Source organism: Acinonyx jubatus, chromosome B3 (genome assembly GCF_027475565.1).
Source record: "Acinonyx jubatus isolate Ajub_Pintada_27869175 chromosome B3, VMU_Ajub_asm_v1.0, whole genome shotgun sequence".
Classification (NCBI taxonomy): Eukaryota; Metazoa; Chordata; class Mammalia; order Carnivora; family Felidae; genus Acinonyx; species Acinonyx jubatus.
Window position 1 is genome coordinate 8,735,814 of NC_069386.1, and position 23,656 is coordinate 8,759,469.

A 23,656-nucleotide genomic window follows, 5' to 3' on the forward strand; every position below is an offset into this window, starting at 1 on the left:
ATGAGATATCCCCTGACACCTGTCAGAATGGCTAACATTAACAACTCAGGCAACAGCAGATGTTGGCAAGGATGCGGAGAAAGAGGATCTCTTTTGCATTGTTGGTAGGAATGCAAGCTGGTGCAGCCACTCTAGAAAATAGTATGGAGGTTCCTCAAAAAACTAAAAATAGAACTACCCTACGACCCACCAATTGCACTACTAGGTATTTATCCAAGGGATACAGGAGTGCTGTTTGGAAGGGATACATGCACCCCAATGTTTATAGTAGCACTATCAACAATAGCCAAAGTGTGGAAAGAGCCCAAATGTCCATTGATGGATGAATGGATAAAGAAGATGTGGTATATATATACAATGGAGTATGACTTGGCAATCAAAAAGAATGAAATCTTGCCATTTGCAACTACGTGGATGGAACTGGAGGGTATTATGCTAAGTGACATTAGTCAGAGAAAGACAAAAATCATATGACTTCACTCATATGAGGACTTAAGGAGACAAAACAGATGAACGTAAGGGAAAGGAAGCAAAAATAATATAAAAACAGGGAGGGGGACAAACCATAAGAGACTCATAAATATGGAGAACAAACTGAGGGCTATGGGAGGGGTTACGGGAGGGGGGGATGGGCTAAATGGACAAGGGGTATTAAGGAATATACTCCTGAAATCATTGTTGCACTATACACTAATTTGGCTGTAAATTTAAAAACTAAAATTAAAATATATATATTAAAAATATGTGTGTGTGTGTGTGTGTATATATATATACACTTCTCTTTACTATTTTTGTCTTATTGTACTAGTTAGAATACATAGTAAAATGTTGAACAGAAATGGTGAGAGCAAATATTCTTGCCTTATTCCTGATCTTCCAGAAAGGGCATTTAATCTTTCAGCATTAGGCATGATGGTAACTACAGAACTTTTTCTTTTTTTTATGCTCAATTTCAAGTTGAAGAATTCCCTTTCTATTCCTTGTCCATTGTGAGATTCTGTTTTGAATGGATGTTTAATTTTTTCAAATGTTTTTCTCCACATCACTGAGATAATGATGTAGTTTTGCATTGTTTATTTACAGGGAATAGAACAGTATTTGATTTTTTAAGGTGAACTAACCTTGCAAACCCCACATTATCACAGTGAATGATGATTTTTATATGCTTCTGGATTTGACTTGTTAATATTTTGTGAAGGATTTTGGATAGATGTTTGCTGACAGATGTTGACTTTCCTTGTGACATCTTTTCTGGCTTTGGAGTCAAAATAGTAGAGCTCTCATAAAACGAGTTGAGAAGTCTTTTTCCGCTATTTTTGAAAACTAATTTGTTAATAAGTATTACTATTTATATCTTAGGAGTTTAACAGAAGTCACCAACAAACCCATTGGGGCCATATTTTATTTGTGCGGAGATTTTTAATCAGTAATATAATTTATTTACTTAAAATAGGCCCTATCAGATTTTACATGTCTTCTTTAGTTAGTTTTGGTAATTTTTGTCCTATAAATTTATCCATTTATTGGCATGTGATTGTTAATAATACTCTTTTACATTTTGGAACGTATGTTGCGATGCCCCCTTTCATTCCTGATTTTGGTAACTGTGTCTTCTTTCATGAATCTAACTAAAGGATTATCATTTTGTTGACTATTCAAGAAACCACACATGTATTCATGGATCCTCTACCCATTGTATGTTTTCTATTTCATTCACTTCCATTTCGGTTTTTTCTTTCTTTTTTTTCTTATTCTTGCCTTGAGTTTGATTTGCTCTTATTTTTCTTCGTTCCAGAGGTGAAAGATTAAATTACCAATTTTAGATCGCTCCACATTTCTAATATAAGCATTTAAAGCTACAACTTTTTGGGGTGCCTGAGTGGCTCAGTCAGTTAAGCATCCTACTTTGGCTCAGGTCATGATTTCATGGTTTGTGAGTTCGAGCCCTGCTCTGTGCTGATAGCTCAGAGCCTGAAGCCTGCTTCAGATTCTGTCTCCCTCTCTCTCTCTCTGCCCCTCCCCTGCTCACACTCTGTCTCTCTCAAAAATAAATAAACATAAAAAAAAACCTGCAACTTTTAATTTTTTTTAATTGTTTTTATTATTTATTTCTGAGACAGAGAGAGACAGAGTGTGAGCAGGGGAGAGGCAGAGACAGGGAGACACAGAATCTGAAGCAGGCTCCAGGCTCTGAGCTGGCAGCACAGAGCCGGATGCGGGGCTTGAACTCACGGACTGTGAGATCATGACCTGAGCTGAAGTCAGATGCTTATCTGACTGAGCCACCCAGGTGCCTCCAACTTTTTCTCTAAGCACTAGTTTAGTTGCATACCAGAAATTTTGATATGCTGTGTTTCTGTTTTTATTCAGTTTAGGACATATCCTTATTTCCCTTCTGATTTCTTCTTTGGCCCATGAATTATTTTGGAGTATATTGTTTAATTTCCTCATATCCCGAGAGACCCTAGAATCTTACAAAAGTTGATTTCTAATTTAATTCTGCCATGGTAAGTGAACATACCTGGATGGTTTCAGTGCTTTAAAAATATATTGAGACTTGTTTCATAGGCTAGCATATGGTCTACCTAGGATAATTTTGATGTGTACTCAAAAACAATGTATATTTTTCTGTTTTAAGAATTGTTACATATGTATCAATCAGATCAGAAAATTACTAATTATCTGTTTGATTGCTCTATTTCTTACTGAGAAAAGAGTACTAAAATATCCAACTATTATCTTTGGATTTTTAAATTTCTTCTCTCAATTCTGTTAATTTTTGCTTATATGTTGGGGTATATACATTCACTTTCATTCATTATATTTTCCTGGTTAATTATTCTATTCAGTATTATGCTGTTTATACTATCCTGCAGATCTCTAAGGCTACTGAATTTTCTTCTATTTTTTTTCTCCATAATTTAAATTTAGTAATTTTGGATTGACCTTCAAGTTTAGTGATTGATTCTCCCGCCATCACATATCTGCTGAATGATCCCATCCAGTGAAATTTTCACTTTGGTTGTGGAACTTCTCAGTACCAGAATTAATTTCTTTCCTTCCTTCCTTCCTTCCAGATTCTAATTCTGTATCAAAATCCCCATTATTGTGGTTGGGACTTAGAGTAAAAGGAAACTAAAGATAACTCGTTGGTTCTGCTCTAATCATTTTGGGGAACTATCTACTGATCAGTAGTACTCATGTTTCTAGAGGACATGGAGGGAGAGAGTGAAGAGAAACTAAGGGAGAAGGGGAGTTATTTTGAGGTGAAATAGTAGTTTGGTGGATTGTGATCTCTTTTAGTACTCATTAACCCAGGGAATAAAGCTATTTTTTATAGTAAATTCATATATCCAGAATAATAAAGAATTTGGAAGAGGTAGGTACCATGATAATTGTGATGTTGTGATTTATTGTAGAAAATATGTTTTTGTTCTTCATCCCCAGTCCTTGACATGGAGCTCCTAAAACCCCTGTAAATTCTTAAGTGATAAGAGCATTAGAAGCATCTTTTATTCTAATGAGGTGATTCTGGGTGAGGTCCTGGATCAGGCTATCCCCACTCCTTTAGAGTGGGGAGAGGGGCTGGAAATGAGTTAATAATTGATCACAACTACATTAAGAAGTCTCCATAAAATCCCAACAGTATGGGGTTCAGAAAGCTTCCAAGTTGGTGAACACATCCACATACCAAGAGGATGATACCCTCCCCCTAACTCCACAGGAACAGAAGACCTTGTACGTGGGACCCTCCCAGTCCTCACCCTATGTATCTCTTATCTATCTGGCTAACATCCATGTCCTTTATCAGACCCTTTACCAAACTGGTAAATATAAGTTTAAGTGCTTCCCTGAGTTCTGTGAGCCACTCTAGAAAATAACTGAATCCAATGCAGGGGGGAAGATCATGGATCCCTCCAACTCATAGCTAAGTCAGACAGAAGTTGTAGGTAACCCGGGAATGACTCCTTGTCATCGACATCTGAAGTAGGAAGCAGTCTTGTGGGATGAGTCCTTAACCTGAGGGATGTGACGCTGTCTCTGGGTAGGGTTAAATTGTAAAACACCCAGTTGGTGTCTCAGAAGTGTCTGGTGGGGTGAAATCGCCACATATCTGGTGACCAGAAGTGTCAGAAATGAAGTGTCCCATGTGAAAGTAAAGGAGAAAGACACAGGAGAACTGTAGTTCTTCCAATTCAATAATTTTTCTTCTTTTTCCATTTACATTTGAAACAAAGGCCAGTTTTTATTTTGTGTTTGGACAATGTTGCCTCATCTCCTTCTATCCTGATTCCCTTTATGCTGACAGGAAGAAGTCCTTTGTTCTTTACCCCTCCTTAACTTCCTCTTTAGTTCAGTGGAGGAAGAGTTGAGCTCTATCCACTGGAACCCAGAAAAAAAAAGAATTAGCTACTTATAGATAAAATATATCCACTATACAGGAGTAGTGGATCACTGCTCTGCTTTTCAGAGCGTGTTCACACAGGGCATGTGGATGGTCTAATGTCTTGCATTTTTGCATTCCTTCATACTAATTTAAGATCCTTTTGTATTCAGCATCATTTTGCTGCTCTCATAAACATGAAACAGAGGCAGTATTTTCACTGTCCCCACTTCCCAGGTGACAAATGGTGGTTCAGAGAGGTGATGTTAATGACTCCTCGGCACACAGTTAATAACTGTAAAGCCAGGCATTAAAATGAGGTTTCCTGTCTCCGATTCTCATGCCCTTTGCACTGTATCATATCATATAGAAAACAAAGCAGAGCCACCAGGTAGTATAGCCATTAGGCATCAAAAGTGTAGAGGGGTTACACATGCCTCCAACCTGCTTGTATTATAACCCTAGAGTTAAAATAATCAAAATGCTTATTTAGGGGGAAAAATGGGTGGAGCGTGTGTCTCAAAGGCAAGAATGTGGACACAAAATGTTTTGTGTCATTCTCCCCAGTGACTTACCCTGTAGCCGACATCTTCCAAGACAGTAGATGTGCCCATAGCGGACTCTGCTTGCCACAAGGTCTCCTTGATGCTACAACCATAAAAGAACACATTCTTCTTTTGAGAGTGGCCATGAAAATCACAGAAGACCTACAATGGCCAAAGCGGGGGAAAATCTAGGTCAGTTATACTGGCCTTTTAAACCTTTTAAGTGTTAACTTTCTCAGGTAGAATACTGTTTACATAGCAGAACCAGTCACATGAGGATCATTGGGTGATTTTGGCAAGAGCTGGATTGGTAAAGCCCACCACTAGACCTGTAAATAAATCCATTTGAGAACTTCCAGCCCTGGCCATGCTGTCTCAGACCCAAAGAACCACCCAGTTTACCTGGATGATTCTCATGCAGTATCATTAGAAATGATACATAGTTTTTTTTTAAGACACTCAGTTTTGGAGCACTTGTTATCCCACAAAAGCTGACTGCTACAATAAGTTGCATGCTTAATTTGAATATTTATTCCCACGTATAAAATGTACCCATCTTCTCCCCAAGGAAGACTTCTTTAACACCCATCCTGCCACAGTATCAGACCTCAGTACGAACTCCCATGATGGTTTCCAGACCCCATATGTGCCTCCTCCCGATCCAGGAACTAAAAAGGTCAATCATCTGCCGTCCACCCACCTACATACAATGGTGGAGTGAGGAAACATTACTCCCAATAAACACTCATGTTTGAAAGAGGATGAGTAGGATGGGCACAGCAGTCACTTGTTTGTAACAATTCTGAAATAATAATGAACAGACACTAAGAGGTTCCTGTATGCTGTAGTATAATTTAATGAAATTAATGAAATGTTTCCTCCCTGAAACCAGAAATGGACCTGGCGTTGACCATCAGTTGTACTTGATACAATGGAGAAGAGAGAAAAATAAATCTAAGAGAAAAAAATAAAAGGTGTAATATTTAAAAGGAGTAAATAGCAGCGTCTTTATTTTCCTACATAAAGATTGTAAAATGTAGACTATCAAAAATCCGTATGTGCATACAAAATCACAGGTTAGAATGTCAGTATCTAGGAGTCAAGTCCACTTACATACACTATCAGTATAAAAATCTAAATTTAAAAATAGTATTGGGGTGCCTGAATGACTTATTCATTTAAGCCTCTGACTCTTGATCTCAGCTCAGGTCTTGATCTCAGGGTCACGAGTTCAAGCCCCACATTGGGTTCTGCACTGGGCATGAAGCCTGCTTGAAAAACTATCACTAAGGGGCACCTGGCTGGCTCAGTCGGTGGAACATGCGACTCTTGATCTCGGGGTTGTAACTTAGAGCTCCACATTGGGTGTAGAGATTATTTAAAAAGAAAGTCTTTAAAAATAGTACTTAAAATAGCATCAAAGCACCAAATTCATAAAAATAGCTTTAAAGATGTGTAAGACGCATTGTTGAGAAAAATGAAAATTTTCCATCTCAGCGAATGTATGTATACAGGTCCAATTCAATCTCAGTCAAAACCCACAGAAGGTGTTTTGTTTTGTTTTGGTTTGGTTTAGTTTGTTTTGGTTTGTGTTGGTTTTTTTTTATTTTGTGGAAACCTACAAGCTAATCCCAAACCAAAATAGAAGTGCAAAGAGCCAAGAATGATTGAGGCAGTCTCAACAAATGAAAAAACTGGACAAATTATGTAAAGATATCAAAACTTATTTTGAAGTTATAGTATTTCGTACACAGTATTATTGATAAAAGAATACACAAGTCAATCAGTGGAGAAAAAAACAGATATTCCAGAAAGGGACTCCCATATATGGTCGCTTGACTTATGATGAAGTTGATACTCTAGCACAGTGGGGAAATGATGGCCTTGGAAGACTTATGGTCCAGTGTAAACAATGTAGAAAATAAAAATAAACGTGTATCCCTACCTCATAATATGTTAAAAAATAAATTCTACACATGTGGCAAATCTTAATATGAGAGATGAAATAATACAGCTACCTGGGGTAACCACATAGGCTACCATGTACAACCTTGGAGTTGAAATACAGTTTTTTTGAGGACTCAAACAAGGAATACACCTAAATTGAAATATTTAAAATTAGATATAGTCCATTAAGAACTTCTGTTCATATGAAAGGGGTGCCTGGGTGGCTCAGTCAGCTGAGCATCTGGGCTCAGGTCATGATCTCGCAGTTTGGGAGTTCAAGCTCTGCACTGGGCTCTGTGCTGAGAGCTCAGAGCCTGCAGCCTGCTTGGATTCTGTGTCTCCCCATCTCTGCCCCTCCCCCCACCCCTCTCTCTCAAAAAAATGAATAAACATTAAAAAAATCTTTTTAAATAAAATAAATAAATATGCTATGGAAAACGTGAAAAGGCAAACCAAAAAGTGAAATAACCTATTTGCAAAAAATATATCTGGCACACACATGCATTTCTGTACATCAACAAGAAGAAGAGGCAACTCAATTTTTTTTTTATTTTTTTTTCAACGTTTATTTATTTTGGGGACGGAGAGAGACAGAGCATGAACGGGTGAGGGGCAGAGAGAGAGAGGGAGACACAGAATCGGAAACAGGCTCCAGGCTCCGAGCCATCAGCCCAGAGCTTGACGCGGGGCTCGAACTCACGGACCGCGAGATCATGACCTGGCTGAAGTCGGACGCTTAACCGACTGCGCCACCCAGGCGCCCCGCAACTCAATTTTTTTAAATGGGAAAAACTCAGGCGCTTCGATGGTTCAGTTGGTTAAAAGCATTGGACTTAGGCTCTGGTCATTATCTCACAGGTCGCAGGTTTGAGCCCTGATTGGGCTCTGCTGACAAAGCCTAGAGCCTGCTTCAGATTCTATGTCTGCCTCTCACTCTGCCCTGCCCCTGCTCACGCTCTGTCTCTCTCTCAAAAATGGATAAATGTAAAAAAATTAAAAACTGGGCGAAAATCTTCAATTGACATTTCACAAGACAAAATGTCCAAATGGCTATTAAGCAAATGAAAGTGCCCTCAGCTGCATTAATATCAAGAAAATATAATTTACATATCACAATGAGATGCCACTGCTTCTAAGGGGTTTTCAGGACTGCTAATATCATGAAGACAGACAACGTTAAGTGGTGACCATGATATGGAAGAAGTAGAACGCTCAAACCCAGTTTGCGGACTCTAAAAAGATACCATTCCTTTGGAAAACAACTTGGGAGAGTCTTCTAAAGTTGAACATGCGCATATTCTAACCTCCCCCCCAACAGAAATGGATACACTGAGCATCAGAAGATAATCAAGAATGTAAATAGCAGCACTATTTTTACTAGCTTAAAACTGTAAACTCTACAATGGATTAATTAATTATGGTACAACCATTCAATAGAATACTATCCAACACTGAGCATAAAAAAGCAGGCTAGACACAAAACAGTGCATGTAAGGATTTCCTCTCTATGACGTTCAGAAACAGGCAAAACTAATCTTGCGGTGTAAATGAGGGTAGTGTTTGCTTTGGGGGGCTAGGTACTATTATCTGACGTCTCTGGGTTGCTGGACGTGTTCTTTTTCTTGATTTAGCTGGTGGTTACATGGTGGGTGCATTTTGTGATGATTTATCAAGCTGCACAACTGTGATCCGTGTGCTTAAAAATTAACAGATGATATCTACACGTTTTCTGTTTCAAGGAGACAGAAGTCCTTACATTTTAAGGAGGTATTTCCTCGCATTCGTTCCTTAGTTTCTAGAAATGGAGCCTTTGCATACTAAGTTGAGGACACTGAGTGGGTGTTTTTCAAATTTCATATCGATGCAGAATCGAGGACAATTGATAGGAGAATAAACAAGAGTGGAAATTGTGACAAAAGAGCAGAATAGAAAAAATAGAAATAGCTAAATTGGAATGAAGGTAAGGTCCTACAACTGGATTCAAACAGTGGCCAAAGTGAAAGGTAGACACATTTAGCTAAGAAGTAGATTTTGAAGGAGAGAACCAGAAGTTTGGGCTGGCAGTTTGCTCAAAATAACTCAGAGGCTGCAGATGCCAAAAATTAATCTAATCATAAATTGCTTCTGGAGAAGTAAAGTGCTCATAAATTAAGACAACAATCCATCCAATGTACCTCATACTGGTCAATTTTTATCTAATATCATGTTTTTTATTTCTGAGTGTGGCATTTTAGAGCAAGCCAGGACACCTTAATAAAGAGGAACCAGAAAGCCCGAAAAAAGGGGAATGTTTGTAAACAAATAACAGCTGAAGACATTGGAGATGCTTATCCCAGAAAAAGAGAAGGCTTAACGGTATCTGGATAGGAGTCCCACAGATTTCCAAATTCTCCCAGTTGGGACATGAATAGATGTACTTGCTGTCATTTCAAAGAGCACGCAAAGGCAAAAGGAAGGATAATGTGGACATAGACTCCAGCTCTATGTTAAACTCAACACTTGTTGAATATCTATTACTGGCAAGAAATAACTATGGTTATCGCTGTCTTGATATGCTGTGTCACAGCTTTAAAAATTTCCATTCTCTGAAAATGTTTCAGCAGAAGCCAAATGAATGAATACAGCGATGTTGTTGGTTGAGAAGTTAGACTAGATGATGCTTTTCTGGTATGCGATAAAGCCTTCAAGTTCACTGGACAGGAAGCTGTTGACAGCAGGAATGCAGCCCAGGACACTCGCGGTACATGGATGGGGCCATAAACAAACACACATGTCAAAGAAAAATAAAGGGACAAGTGAGTTAATGGTCTGCTTATTCATGATAGGAGAAGATGAAGACTAACATTCCAATGGCAGGTTAGAGCTCATAAGCCATGCTGCTTTGTTGGTGGGTCACAGAAGCGGAGAAGAATCAGCAGCGTCAGGATTGATTTTCTGGAAACAAGGTTATTGCCGGACAAGGAGCACGGACTTGATCGGGAGCCACAAGGCAGGTTTGGGGACAGACCAAGGATCTATGAGCTGAGGGTTTTAAGGACTAAAGGACTTAAAACCGTTCTGTATGTTCACCTTCCTGTCTTCTCCCTCTGTCTCTAAATTGTCAATAATACATTCACACTGTAAATTCCCTGTTAGCAGAAAAAGTATTTCTTGGGGTGCCTGGGTGGCTCAGTCGGTTAACCATCCAACTTTGGCTCAGGTCATGATCTCACAGTTGGTGAGTTTGAGCCCCGCATCGGGCTCTGTGTTGACAGCTCCAAGCCTGGAGCCTGCTTTGGATTCTGTGTCTTTCTCTCTCTCTGCCCCTCCCCCACTCGTGCTCTATCTCTCTCTGTCTCAAAAATAAATAAACTTTAAAAAACATTTAAAAAAAAGTATTTCCTAAGTATTTTTTCTCTCCAATAAAACAAGAAAAGAATTTTATTTTTCTTTATGTGGAATCCTTTATTCTTGTTTCAGGTTGATGTCTTCTGAGAAAATAAATCTCCCCAGCTTCCACATATCACTGAGCTGTGGGTGCCAGAGCCAGAGAGGGTGATAAGCAGATTTGGGAAGAGGGAGTCGGTCCAATGACAAGTCAAACCACACACAAGACACAGAATGAAAGCATGGAAACAGTGATGGAGCAGAATAAGTTGTTCCCTAAAGAGGGGTGTAGTTAGGCAAATGCACAGAGAAAAGCAGAAAACAGAAAATGTGGCAGTAGAAAGAGAAACATGAGAGATGGGAAGAACTGTCCAGGCTTTTGGTGCTTTCCAGTTCCTGTAAGATTAAGGGACTTCTTTCCTCCAAAACTATCTTACTACTTGGGTTACTTTGAGCAAGATTCTGTCATTTCCAACAAATACATCTCCATCAATAGGTCAGTGTTTCTCCATCCTGTCCCTGCATTAAAATCTCCTGAGATTATAAAAATATCAATGCCTGGAGCCCACCTCCAGAAATTTTTATTTAATTGGTCTGCAGTGACAACCAGGGCTATGGGATATTTTTCAGTTTTCCAGGTGATTCTAATGTGCAGGCAGGGTTGAAAACCACTGTTCCTGTCAAGGGTTTAGAGCAGTGATCTCACATGTTGTTGAGTGTCAGAATGACCTAGAAGGCTTGCCAAAGTTCAGACTGTAAACCACTCAGCAGCAATTGTGAGATTCCAGTTAAGATTGGAGCAGGCCTGGGAATTTGCATTTTTAGCAATTCCTGGTGGTGCTGATACCTGGGTCCCAAGCCCATGCTTTGAAAGCCTCTAGCCTAAAGGAACCAATAGACTTGTTGGAGGTTGAATCCTCTGCCAGAATGAACTTGCCACCAACCTTTATCTCTTACACCTCAATGTCTCTCTGTGAATTAAATGCCCACCATTCTTACGAAAAGTGCGCAAACAAATGAAGACTGTGTCTTAGCAACAGATTTCTCCATAAAGCCAGAAGCTTTGCCTGTGTGGTGACAGGCGCTCCTTAAATGCTGAATTCAACCAGAGTAAGAAGTTTTTTTGTTTTTGTTTTTGTTTTCTGATCCTTACGGATTCTGGAAGCTGATGTCAGTGAGAAAGTATAGACTTAGTCACCTGTGGGAATAAGCACTGCTTAGCCCTGGGACTTCTAGTGGCCACTGGAGACTCAGAATAGAGGAGAGGCAGACATTGTCCAGCTTTTTGCTCAAATGATATTCCTAAAAATAAATGCTTATTAATTGTAAGAAACGTGTGTTCTTCTAAATTATAAGGGGCAATTACAAGTTAAATTATCAAGTTATTTCTGGTGAGGGAGTTTTTCTCTCCTATGGGAAGAAGTAACACTTACGATTCCTTTCTGTAAAATTCTGTGCCAGGTAAGTAGGAAGTCTGCTCAGGTTAACCTATGGTCCTATCTTGCTTATTCTTCAGTGGATTCAACAAATATTTACTGAATGCCTGCTTTGGGGGCAGGAGAAATTAAAATTTTAATATAATACAGCAACGTCCTTAATAACAATGCCAACAATGGCAACAATGGTTATTTTATCGAAGGCTATGACGTTTCAGATCCTGAGCTAATAACTTAATATAGATTATCTCATGATGAAACAGGTGCTACCATTATCCCATTGCAGCCGAGAAAACTGAATTTCAGATAAAATGAATAACCTGTCCAGGTGCGCCCAAGTTTGCACTGCTTTTAAGTATGTGAGTAAATATTTGAACCCCAGCATGTTCTAATCCAGAATCCATGTTTCAAAAATGCTTTTTAGATTTCCATATTGCCTCTTCCAGGAGCTGTTTTGTTGGGATGATCCCGTGGGTATACTGGAAACCCTCTCGCAGTGAGAGGAGGGTGCAAGCAGTGGTAAGTACGGGGTCTCTGGGAACCCAAATAAGGGCACGTTGCAGAGTCCAAATGAACAGCAGTCTTGAAGATGCACGATGTAGGGGTCCTAGGATTTGCTGGTGGGAGGGGTATCCTACCTTGAGTCCTACTGAGTGAGAGCTATCCAAGCAAATGGAATGAGAGAGAAACCGCCCTGGATCTGAGGAAGTGCAAGCATTCAGAGTAAGTCTGCAGAGGACAGTACCTTGGGGTCTGCAAGAGGACAGCAGGCAGTGAGTGATGCCCCTGCGTACCGCTCTGGGATGTTTGGACATTCTCCTGAAGGCAGGGAAGGAGCCGTTAAAGTGCTTGCGCAAGGAGGAGCAGCATGGTCAGACCACCACAACAGGAGCTCCCAGAGTTCACCAGAGAGACTGATACCAGGCACCAGAGGTGACAGGGGCCTCACTAATGCAGAAGTATGGAGCTTATGGCAGCTCAAGTATGGAGAGAAAGGACATTGGGTGACAGAGGGAGGAAGGAAACTCTACAGGAGTTGGAGACTAAATGTATCTAGAGGCCAAGTGAGGAAGAGGTTACGGATACTCCCTAGATTTCTGGATTAAGTGAATATAGGCAAGAGGATCGTGCTTTCCCCCAAGGCAAGGAACATAGGAACACAGGCAGAGATGAAGATGTGGAGGTTTCTTTTCATTAAGTTGTGTTTTGTTTGAGCTGGAGTGGTGAGTTTTGAACTTCTCACCCCGGGCTAAACCCACTCCCCGGTGTCTCGCTTTCTCCATCAGCAAAGTGGATGGTGTTGATTGGATTACGATTCTGAAATCAGGCTCTTATGCATCTCCCCAGTACCTTTTCCAATGAATTCTTGTCTGAGCCAAATTGCAAGGTTAATTTAATTCATGCACAACATGAGTTCTATCATTTCTCGGGCAACAAAGAGGCTGTTCGGGGCCACATTACTATGCTCCTCACATGCCTTCCCCACCTTTCCCCTCCCTCCCTAGTCCCATTCCTGGTCCTCAGCAAGCTAATTGGGCCCTTATGCAAGAGGTTAACCTCCATCTCAAACACAGCTCCCCTGGCTGACTCTTACCCCCATAGCTCACCTATCCCTGACTGTGTTTACTGCTCTGCTCCGCCAGCTTTAGGCTGCTGTGTTTTCCATTCCTGACATCTGGGTCTCGTTCCTGCTTCCCAGCAGTGAGACCTCTGCATTATTTATGCCATCGCCACAGGAAAATGAAGGTGAGGCTGGAGCCGTGAGAAGGCAAATTCTGGGGTATGTGATGAAAACCCAAAACAGCAATGCTTCCAATTAAACCGAGCAAGGCTCACTGAAGCCCTGGAGATTCCAACTTGTGCACATTATTTTGCGGACAGCATTCAGCCCAAGCTCCTGAGTGCAGCAAACATCTCTATGAGGGAAATCATCTTGGTGGCATATTCAACTGTCCTCCAAGAACCCTGTTTGCAAGACCAAATTTTCCAGTCCTTTTACTGACAGTCATGCTCTCTCGTTTGTGTTTCACCGGAGAGAGAGCAATGTCCAGTCATGGCTGAGTTTAACCACAGGGGGCCTGGGCAGAATTTATTCCTACAACTATCTGAAAAGGGGATTTTATGCTCGATTCCCTTTCTTAAAGGGAGAGACTTCTACTTAAATTGGGCCATTATGGGCTAAAGTTCCAACATGGCCTTAGCAAAAGCAACCTTTACTTACAAGTCAGTTTGACCCCCTCCCATGGCTAGTGTGGGGTAAATAATTTCACATTAAACTCAGGAGATGCTTCAATAACTAACCAGTTAGGAGACCACCCAGAGTGGGACCCTTTACTACATGTTATGAAATGCCAGAGGAGGTTTTCTGACATCCCAGTGTTATGCATTATATTGTCCTTTGTTCCAAGATAGTTTAATTACATTGAAAGTGCCCACATAAATTAAGTCAAAACATATAGTCTAATATGTGGCTCTGTTTTGTATGTAGCACCCTTCTGGTAAGTAATAATAAATTTAATGTCTGCCATTAATTAGACTGCTTGATATGTGCCAGTCACACCGTAAGACTTTATGCACATCTACAGTCAGTATAAAAGTCCCGCAAGGAAGATATCACCCAAACTTACAGATGAGGTTCAACTTCTGCTAAGTAGAAGGAGGTTAAATGCTTGCCCATGGCCACCCATTAAAAAGAGATGCTCTATCTCATACTCCGATCTGTCTGCACTCAAAAGATTTTACACAATAAAATATTTCAAATCATTGGATGTACCAGTGATGAAGAGCAGTATGGGGAGCCTGGGTGGCTCAGTCGTTTAAGCCTCTCACTTTTGACTCCAATTCAGGTCACAATCTCATGGTTCGTGAGTTCAAGCCTCGTGTTGGGCTCTGTGCTGATAGTGCAGAGCCTGCATGGGATTCTGTCTCCCTCTCTCTCTGCTTCTCCCCCACCTGCTCTCTATGTCTCTCTCAAAATAAATAAAAAGAAACTTTTTTTTTTTTTTAAAGAGCAGTATAACAAGATTGTCAATTAATGAAATTAAGATTGAGCTACCGGGCTTACCCTGGGGCCTCACCTTAGCTGAGTTTTACTCTCCGTCTCTGATTGGCTGGCCCTCTGTGAGTAGCAATAAGCTTAACACCCTGGCAGGGCACTTGAACAGTGAGGCCTTGGGAGGTTCCTCAGGAGTTAAAATTGCTTCCTTCCCCAGTTTTAGAGGTTGAAGGGAGAGAAGCAGCAGCCTGATTGTCACCTTTGGACACAGTCCCAGTGACCTGTCAGCATGGGTGAGGCCCCTACTGTTTGCCTCACTCAATTGCAGGTACTGAGGCTCTCAAGGCAGGAGTGTTAATATACCCATTTTGTGTGCCAATCCCAATCAGTGCAGAAGTGTTACTGGGACTCATGTCTTCCCCAAAGGTGGGGCCAAGACTAATGTTTTTGACCCATGGCAGATGTCCAAGTTGTCTGGATAAACCCAGGGGCAGAGTATAAATGCTGACCCACCACCATGCTTACCCACTCCATATAAGGAGGTTGCCTCAGTTTCCTGATGTACATTCCTGTCTTCAAGAACTGTTGGCTGTCTTGGCCTCCTAGACTGAACTGTGCTTTATGGTTGGCAACCCCTACTTTCTGGGACTAGTGCTTTGAGCTCTATGTCCAATGCCGTTGGCCATGATCATTGCTGCCCTGCTCAAGTTCTCCTTGAGCATATGTATTGAACGGATGAAGCACAGGTCTCCAACGCCTTCATTTGAAGCCTGTTTTTACCTGTGGCCCACCCTCACGGAGAACAATCTTGCAGTGTGGCTCATCCATCTGGTCCTGTCTTCACGCATTTCTTGCCTTCTCCCCATCCCACCAGCTCTGGGCAGAGGCACCTTCACATTGGTTTATGCAACTACCTCCTGTGTTCCCCTCCACTCCACCTCCCAGCTTTGCTCACAAAAAAATGAAAAATAGGGAATTGGCTCAAACTTCTTTGAAAAATCTGACTGGCCTTCCCTGTGGCATATGGAGAATCCAGATTTCCAGCTTTGTAATACTCAAAAGGTATATCAGAGATACTAGCAAGGGAGAAAGAAGAAAAAAATTCTCTGCTTTTCAACATAAATTTATGCAAGAAATGTTAGCAATTCACTTAAATGTGGAGTACTTGTGCCTATAAAAATACCTCTAAGACATGACTTCTGGTATGTTAGAGAAGCACTGTTTAATCTTTATTCTGATAGAATGAGAACAATTTTAAATAAAAGAATATGGAATCAAATTTAAATTTCTTTCACCCAGAACCTCCCCATTTCCCAACTATGGCAGCAAGATTTTTTTTTTCCCTACCACATCCTTACACAGGAAAAGAGGGGAATTCTAGATGTGTACCTCAGCATGAATCAATGAAAATAAGCAAAAATAACACTTGTCCTTCTGCCACTTCTGAGGAATAAAGTGGAGATAAAATCAATAGTGTGTATAGAGTATCTTGAGGCTCTGGGGACAAGGTTTTGGGAAGACACATGCCATCCCTTTTTGCTCTCTCCTTTTGTCTCTGAAAAGAAGCTGATTAACTCAAAACATATGCCAGAAGGACAGTATAAGACCAAGAAAATCATTTAAGTAGCTAAAAATTCTGTTCCACTGGGCCCCAGAGAAAGATAAAACCAAAATATGCCCACCCTGTCCCTTGGCAGAAGGCGGCCTAGTTTGTCTAAATTGTAAGTGGGAATCAATGAGCTCTTCAAAGAGCACTGAAATCCCTTTACCAGCACGCACTCCTACAGAGAGAGCCAAGAGGATGAGAATCGATAGCACTCCTAATTCCGAAGCCCAGATTCTCTGCAGTGGCACAGGGGCCAGGCCAGCTGCAACACAGCAGCCTGGAAGAGGCTGTGGCCTGGGTTTCTGGAAACCTCATGGAGCCTGAGAGCTTTCCTCCACTCCCCTTAGCTATGCCTGTCTTCCCCTAGGCCTCAGGCCTCCTACCTCTGGTAGGGAGTTCTACAAAGTGGAATGGGCTCAATGCCTCCTACCAGCTGACAGTGGAGGCTGGCTGTTCTTCGGGCTTCTCTGCTTGCATGCCTTTTCTCTAGCTGGACCTTTCTGACTAATAAATAGATCTTCTTCTACAGCTTTCTACTCTGCTGTGTGCTCTTCCTTGGCTTGAATTGCATGCCTGTGTGCTGGTCAGTCTCATTATAAGCAGGACCCTTTGCTTCCTGGTTGCATTTCAAAGTCCCTGTGACTATGCTTTGATTTATTTATCTTTAATTTTTTGTATTTAGGTAAATATGTACCTAGAGTGACATGCATAGACCTCGAATGAGTCTTTAATCAATGGGTTTTGGTGTAAGTGACTCTAATTGAGATACAGAACATTTCTACTAACCTCAATAGTTCCCTCCTGGCCCCTATTATTGAATCCCTTTACAGAGGCAATCAATGTTCTGATTCTTCGATCTTGAACTTTACCTAAGTAGAGACTTAGAGCATGTACTTTTTAGTGTCTAGCCTATGTCACTCAACATACTTCTGAAATTCATCCATGTTGTTGCAAATTTCAGTTTATTATTGTATTTTTTTCTCAGAATAGTATTACAATGTGTGAGTATATCTATATTTACTGTGTCTGGGCTTTGAATCCAACATCTGGAAGGGAATTCGTGACCCTCTCATAAATTAGAGACAGAAAATAAAGGCTCAAGAAAATAGGAAAGAGACTATAATATCTGTGGGCTATCAGATGAATCTATGCCACCGGTTAATGAGAAGCTTCCTTTCCTTTTCCCCATGCAGTGATCCCAAGTATTGAAAACTTGACAGAACACCAATTTCACAAGGCACAAGATCTAAGAGATCACAGGCAGGCCTTAGACCCTCTGAGGAAAGAATACTTTTCTACCTTACTGTAATAAAAACCAAGCAAAACCCTTACTAATATTTTAAGCCCAGTTTAAGTGGCATCTCTAGTCTCCAGGTTTTCCATAACCTTGAGGGAAAATGATGCAATCCCTCATTTGTGTTTCTACAACTCATATGAACTTTTGCTACAGTTTTTACCATTTTGTACCACCTTGGTGTCTTTGCAGACCTGATTGCACTTTCTAATAAAGTAAACTATAGACTCTTCATAAAAAGGGGAGGTGGGGTCATCCCTTTCCTTTCCAGTGATTACACACATGATGTAAAGGAATGGGCACATGGATGAATGCCCAGATGGATGAGTGGATGGATGGATGGATGGATGGATGGATGGATGGATGGATTGATGGATGATGGATGGATGAGTGGATAGATGGGTGGATGGGTAGGTGGATGGATAGATAGATAGATAGATAGATAGATAGATGGATAGGTGGATGGATGGGTGGGTGAATGGATGGATGGATGCATGGGTGGTTGGATGGATGGATAGGTGGATGGATGGGTGGATGGATGGATGGATGGATGGATGGATGGATGGATGGAAGGATGAAACTGTATGTAAATACTGTCATATTGCCTGTCTGGTTTTTAGCAACCTGCAGCAGTTATCAGGATACTGCTTTCTCTCACGATCTCACATTCTCATTGGTTCTGGGAGTTCATATTATTCTATTCACCAATAGGCAAATGCCTAAGTACCATCTAGAGCTGGTTAAATCTCCTAGCCACCGGAAAGTGGCTTTCTGATGCTTCAGTAAATATTTTTATAGGAGCTAGAGGTTGGACAGGGTCACAGTTAATCTATAACCATGTAGCCCAAGAGTCAATCTGGACACCATGAAAATCTTCTCCGTATAGGACAGACCCGAGTACAGACGAGTGGCGGTGCTTGTGCTATCAGCAGGAAGCTGGTTAAATACAGCCTCACGGGTAACTAAAAGGTGATGCTGAGCCCATTAGAGAGTTTTGTAATACTGTGAATAGCATTTAGTACTCAGCTGTTTCTCACCCACCTCTCAGATGGTCCCAGCAGGAAACAAGTCTGTGGCTGTCGTGTTTACAGTTAATTAATGTTTATTTATATTTTAAAACAAGGCATTCACCTGTCATGCTGTAAAATAAATGTTCTGCTCTTCAATTAGAGGTTGTCAGAGTAGAGAGGAATCCTGTTTGCTATGGGTTGAATGCGTGTATATTTAACTGTGTATCAGGTAAGGACCTCTTTCCCTGTAAGTCTCTGTCTCTTCTCACAGAGGCTAAGGCTTCTTTCTCAAAGAATACACTGTTTCCAGGCCTTGTTCATAAGATTGGCATTCTGCTGTACAGGCCATGAACTTACTTCCAGAGGGAAGACAACAGAGGTACAAGTGTTTCCTTAGATGGGGAGCATGGGGGGTTAGCATGAAAATATCACACATTTTGACCAGTGTAGAACAAGGATTCTTAAGGGAAAAGGACATGCTTTATTCTCTTTGCAGTAAAGTAGTGACTCGCTAAGTGTGAAGTGTTTAAACGCTACACATTCCAAAGAAAGGTCTGGCTCTTGGTTGGCTCCTGGTAGATCACCTTGGCATTCTTGGAATAGTCTGCTAGTTAAGAGTGTCTTTCTTTACCTGGGCCTTGGGTCATGCCAGATGATTGATGCTGACAATGTGACCTCTGGTGGTAGTCTTGGACCATTAAGTGTCAGTTTGACTTCTAAAGGGACTGGAGACTGAGTAACTAAGATCAGACATCTGGGGCACCATGGCTGTAATTGAGCTTCAATAAAACCCTGGTCATCAAAGTTCAGATGAGCTTCCCTGGTTGGCATACTACCCCTGTTATCACACACCACTGCTAGACAATGTAGCACTGTCCATACAACTCTACTGGGAGCAGACACACCTGAAAATCCACACCTGTCTCCTGGATTCTGCCCTATGTACCTTTTACCTTTGCTGATTTTAATCTGTATCCTCTCACTGTAATAAACTACAGTTATGAGCATGACAGAAATTCTGAGTTCTGTTTGTCCTTCTAGGGAATCAGTGAACCTGAGGATAGTCTTGGGGACACCCTCTCTCTCAAAGAGTAAGTGATAAAAAGAGATTGAGTTGCAGGGTGGAAAACAGGTCAGAACCAAATGCCAACTCTGCTATATACCTCCTGGTGACCTCAGGGAAATCACTTGACCCCTTAATTTTTTTGAGATATCAGTAAGATTCTATACTAGATATTCATCTATTATTTCAATAGATATTTACTGAATGAACCACTGTTTTCATTTTTGTATTTTGGGGAGAGGGGCAGAGGGAAAGAGAGAGAGAATATGGAGACTGATACAAGCCTCGATCCCATGACCCTGGTATCATGACCTGAGCCAAAATCAAGAGTCAGATGCTCAACCAACTGAGCCACCCAGGTGCCCCAATGTGCCACTGTTTTTATCACATAGTATATGTTCAAAAAGTGGTTAATGGTAGAGGTGATTGCTTGACCCATCTGTAAGCTTATCCACACTATTTTAAAAGTTCTTTACGTTAGGCAAGCACTCTAAATTTGGACATATGCCCCTCCATGCTTTTGCAGAGAGTACGTTCACAGTTTGTAGTCAATAAATGATTATTTTCCTACAGTTACTTGTGTACCATTGCTTCCTTCATTAATCTTGGGCCTAGGCCTCTTGTCTCTAATAAAGATCTTCATCAATTTATGATGAGATTGCAACCTGTTAAACCTATCATAAACTGAAAATATCACACACTGAAAATGCATTTAATACATCTAACCTAGGAACATTGTAGCTTCGCCTCACCTATCTTGCATGTATGTGCTCAGAACCCTTACCTTAGCCTACCGTTGGGCGAAATCATCTAACACGAGGCCTTTTTTATAATAAAGCGTTGACTACCTGATGTAATTATATTGAACACCGTGCTGAAAGTGAAAACCAGAATGGTTGTATGGGTACAGAATTCTGGTATGTGTATGGGTTGTTTATCCTCCAAATCGTTTGAAAGGCTGGAAGCTGCACCTTGCTGCCACAGCCCAGCAACACAAAGAGGTGCCTGGGAGAGGATCAAAATTCAAACTTTGAAGTATGCTTCCTACTGAATGTGAATCACTTTCACAGCATCGTAAAGTAAAAAAAAAAAAATGGTAAGTGGAACCATCAGTAAGTCGGGGGCCAGACTGTCTATCATCTGTTTTCCTACAATTTTGCAGTTGCTATAAGCTTGGGAGTAAAGCCTGTGTATAAAAGTACCTGGAATAGTGCCAGAATCATCTTTGGAATTGAATATATACTAGGTAAACATGAATATTAACAACTAGAGGATTTCTTTCAATCACTACTTAATAAATAATATTCTCTCTTGGCCAATAACTGAAAAAACAGAAAAATGGGTTAAAGTGCGATTTTTGCACAGCTATCATGGGTTAAATTGTGTCTTCTCCCTCAAATTCTCGGTACCTATGAATGTGACCCTATTTGGAGACAGTTCTTCGCAGATGTAGTCAGGTCATACTTATTATGGTGGTCTCTAATTAGGTCACCTTAACCCAGTGACTGCTGTCCTTAGGAGAAGAGGGAACTCTGTACACAGACACACACAGAAAGAAGATGGCCATATGAAGACAGAGACAGAAATTCGAGATAGATCAGCTGCCACCAGCCACATTTGGGGTTCCTGGCAATCAGTGCAAGCCAGGAATGGGCAATGGAGGGTTTTTTTCTAGAGCCTTCAGGATATCATGACCTGCTGACACCTTGATCTTAGATGTCTAGCTTCCAGAAAACTGAGAGACTGTGTTTCTGTTGTTCTAAGCCGCCCAGTCTGTGGTACTTTGTTATGGCAGCCCTAGGAAATGAACACATCCCTCTTTAAAGCTTATCACACCCAGGTCTTTGGCTGGTATCTGGGTTTCCTTCCTTGACAGAAAGCAAGTTCCCTCCTGAAAGATGGAAGGAACCAGCCAAGAGTGTAGAGGCACAAGGAAGTGACTCACCCTGGGACTTCGGCCAATACTGCTCAGGTAGTACAGGAGTCCTTTGGCATGGTAGATTGTTGGCTGGAGATGGGCACTGGGAGAGAGCCATTGTCTGTTCAAATCCTCCCCTTTCAGTGAGCATCTGTGACTGCAGGAATAAACAAGCAAATAAATACTCATTGAGAAGAAAATAACTTGAGAAAATAAAGCTTGACAAGACAAACAAACTAATGAATCCAATGTCCTTCTGACTTCTGTCCAATTGGCATCAATTGCAGATGTCCAGAAATCTGCAGATCTGTCATTTAAGCTCCCAAAGTGTTGTGATTATTCACAGTCCCGGAAAGAACTGGAAGCCATATTTGACTTTTTGACTTAATATTGGGTTATCACAGTTTTAGGGCGAAATTGGGGAAATGTAGTTCCCCACAGAAAATGAATTCAATAAATTTCTCGAGGCTCTGGGACCTTCAATTCTACAAATAATTAAGTTGAGCTCAATCTGTCACGCAGGGTGTGTTATATACGATATTTCCAGCTGGCCCAATAACTCTGCCAGGTAGATATTATTCCATCCCAATGAAGAGACTGAAGCTTAGAAATGATTACATAAATGACCCGAGATCACAAAACTAACAGCTAGGCTTTACATCCAGGTCTATTTGCCTCTAAAAAAAGCATAAGGCTCTTTCTCCTATCACTGTGCTTCCTCCCTATCCATACAAATGACACAGAATGCTTGACATTTACCCAGAGAGCCAGAGTATCTTTTTCAAAGACATCATCATGGGATGCTGGCGCTAGAAATGAGCTCAGAATCATCCATCGTCTCATTTGGGAAATGGAGACGTCCACATTTGAAAGTATCACGTTACTTTACAAAGTTGACACAGCTGGTTAAGATAGTGCTGCCTGCAATTCAGAGGAAAGAAAACTAAGAATCTGAGCTGTCAGGTAAGATCATCCTAAAAGAGACTCCCAGAGATGAACAAGAGACCCCCAGGCTCAGGGGAAGCCCCCGGCAGTCCTGCTAAGATGCTCCTTACTCAAGAGAGCTAACAAGAGAGATGCCAGGAATTGAGGGGAAGCAATACAGCATCCTCATCAGCCTTTCCCCACCCCCAGCCCAGATCCCCTGCTGCCCTGGTCTTTCCATACTCCACACCCATCAAACTGGTCACAGATCCCCCTGAGCAACTGTGCCTACTGTCGCTTTGCCGGGACTCCGCACAGCTCCATCCCTTTCCACTCCTGCAACTTTCAGGGGATCAGCACTGCAGGGAAATTTCTGATCCCCAGGACATCCCAATCTGCTCCTATTTGGTGCAATAGCATCCAGGGATCCCCTTCACCCGAGTTCTCATAAAACCATTTTGGGTGAGGTTTTACTGTTCTTTAGTTATCTTTACATTTCTTTCCTTGGACTGTGAGCTTCCTGGGGGCAGGAACAGTCAGTTTTTTCCCATCAAAACCTTAATATAGTAACTGTGTCAGAGTTGGTATCCAGTAAATAATTTGGAATGAATAAATGCACTAGCATTTCAAATGTAGAACCGGATACATTTTCTGTGTGTGTGCTTTTTTTTTTTAATCACTATTTTCAATAAATCTTGGAGGTGGAAGGAAAAAGGTTCAGCCTCCTTCTTTTACCACTTTCTCATCTTCGTGTTTCTGAAATTATCTTAAATATTAGTTTCCTGCTGCTTGTCAGCCTCCTCTTACAGCTCACTAGAAACCAAAAACCTTTAGATTAATCATTTATCCCGATCGCGCCATTAAAATATTTTGACTTGAGAAATGGTAGGTTTCTTCATCTTCCTTTCTGACTTTTTTGTTCCTTTCTTGCTATTTTTTCTCCCCTCCTCTTTTTAACAGCCATGACATACAGAAATAGGGCTTATCTGTTCCGCCTGGCGACCAGGGATAGAGGTAAAATATGAAGGAGATCTTTCATGCTGATAGTGACAGAAAGAAGCAGGTGTCCCCAGACTTGCTCCTGAGCATATTTGCTGTGTTTAAATGAATTTCTTTTCTCAAATCAAGGTACTTGCAGTAAAATATCCCAGATCCTCAAGACCCTAAC

General features: G+C 41.2%; 1 protein-coding gene across 4 annotated transcripts in view; it reads right to left on the reverse strand.

Moving 5' to 3' along the window:
• AGBL1 (AGBL carboxypeptidase 1) overlaps positions 1–23,656 on the reverse strand; it is a 938,649-nt gene that overhangs the window by 338,033 nt on the left and 576,960 nt on the right. For all 4 annotated transcript variants that reach the window (XM_053223586.1, XM_053223587.1, XM_053223588.1 and 1 more), the window contains 2 exons: positions 21,592–21,721; positions 4,960–5,091 (listed from right to left, as the gene is read on the reverse strand). In XM_053223586.1, coding sequence (XP_053079561.1) covers positions 4,960–5,091; positions 21,592–21,721 — 262 coding nt within the window. The remainder of the gene's footprint in view (positions 1–4,959; positions 5,092–21,591; positions 21,722–23,656) is intronic.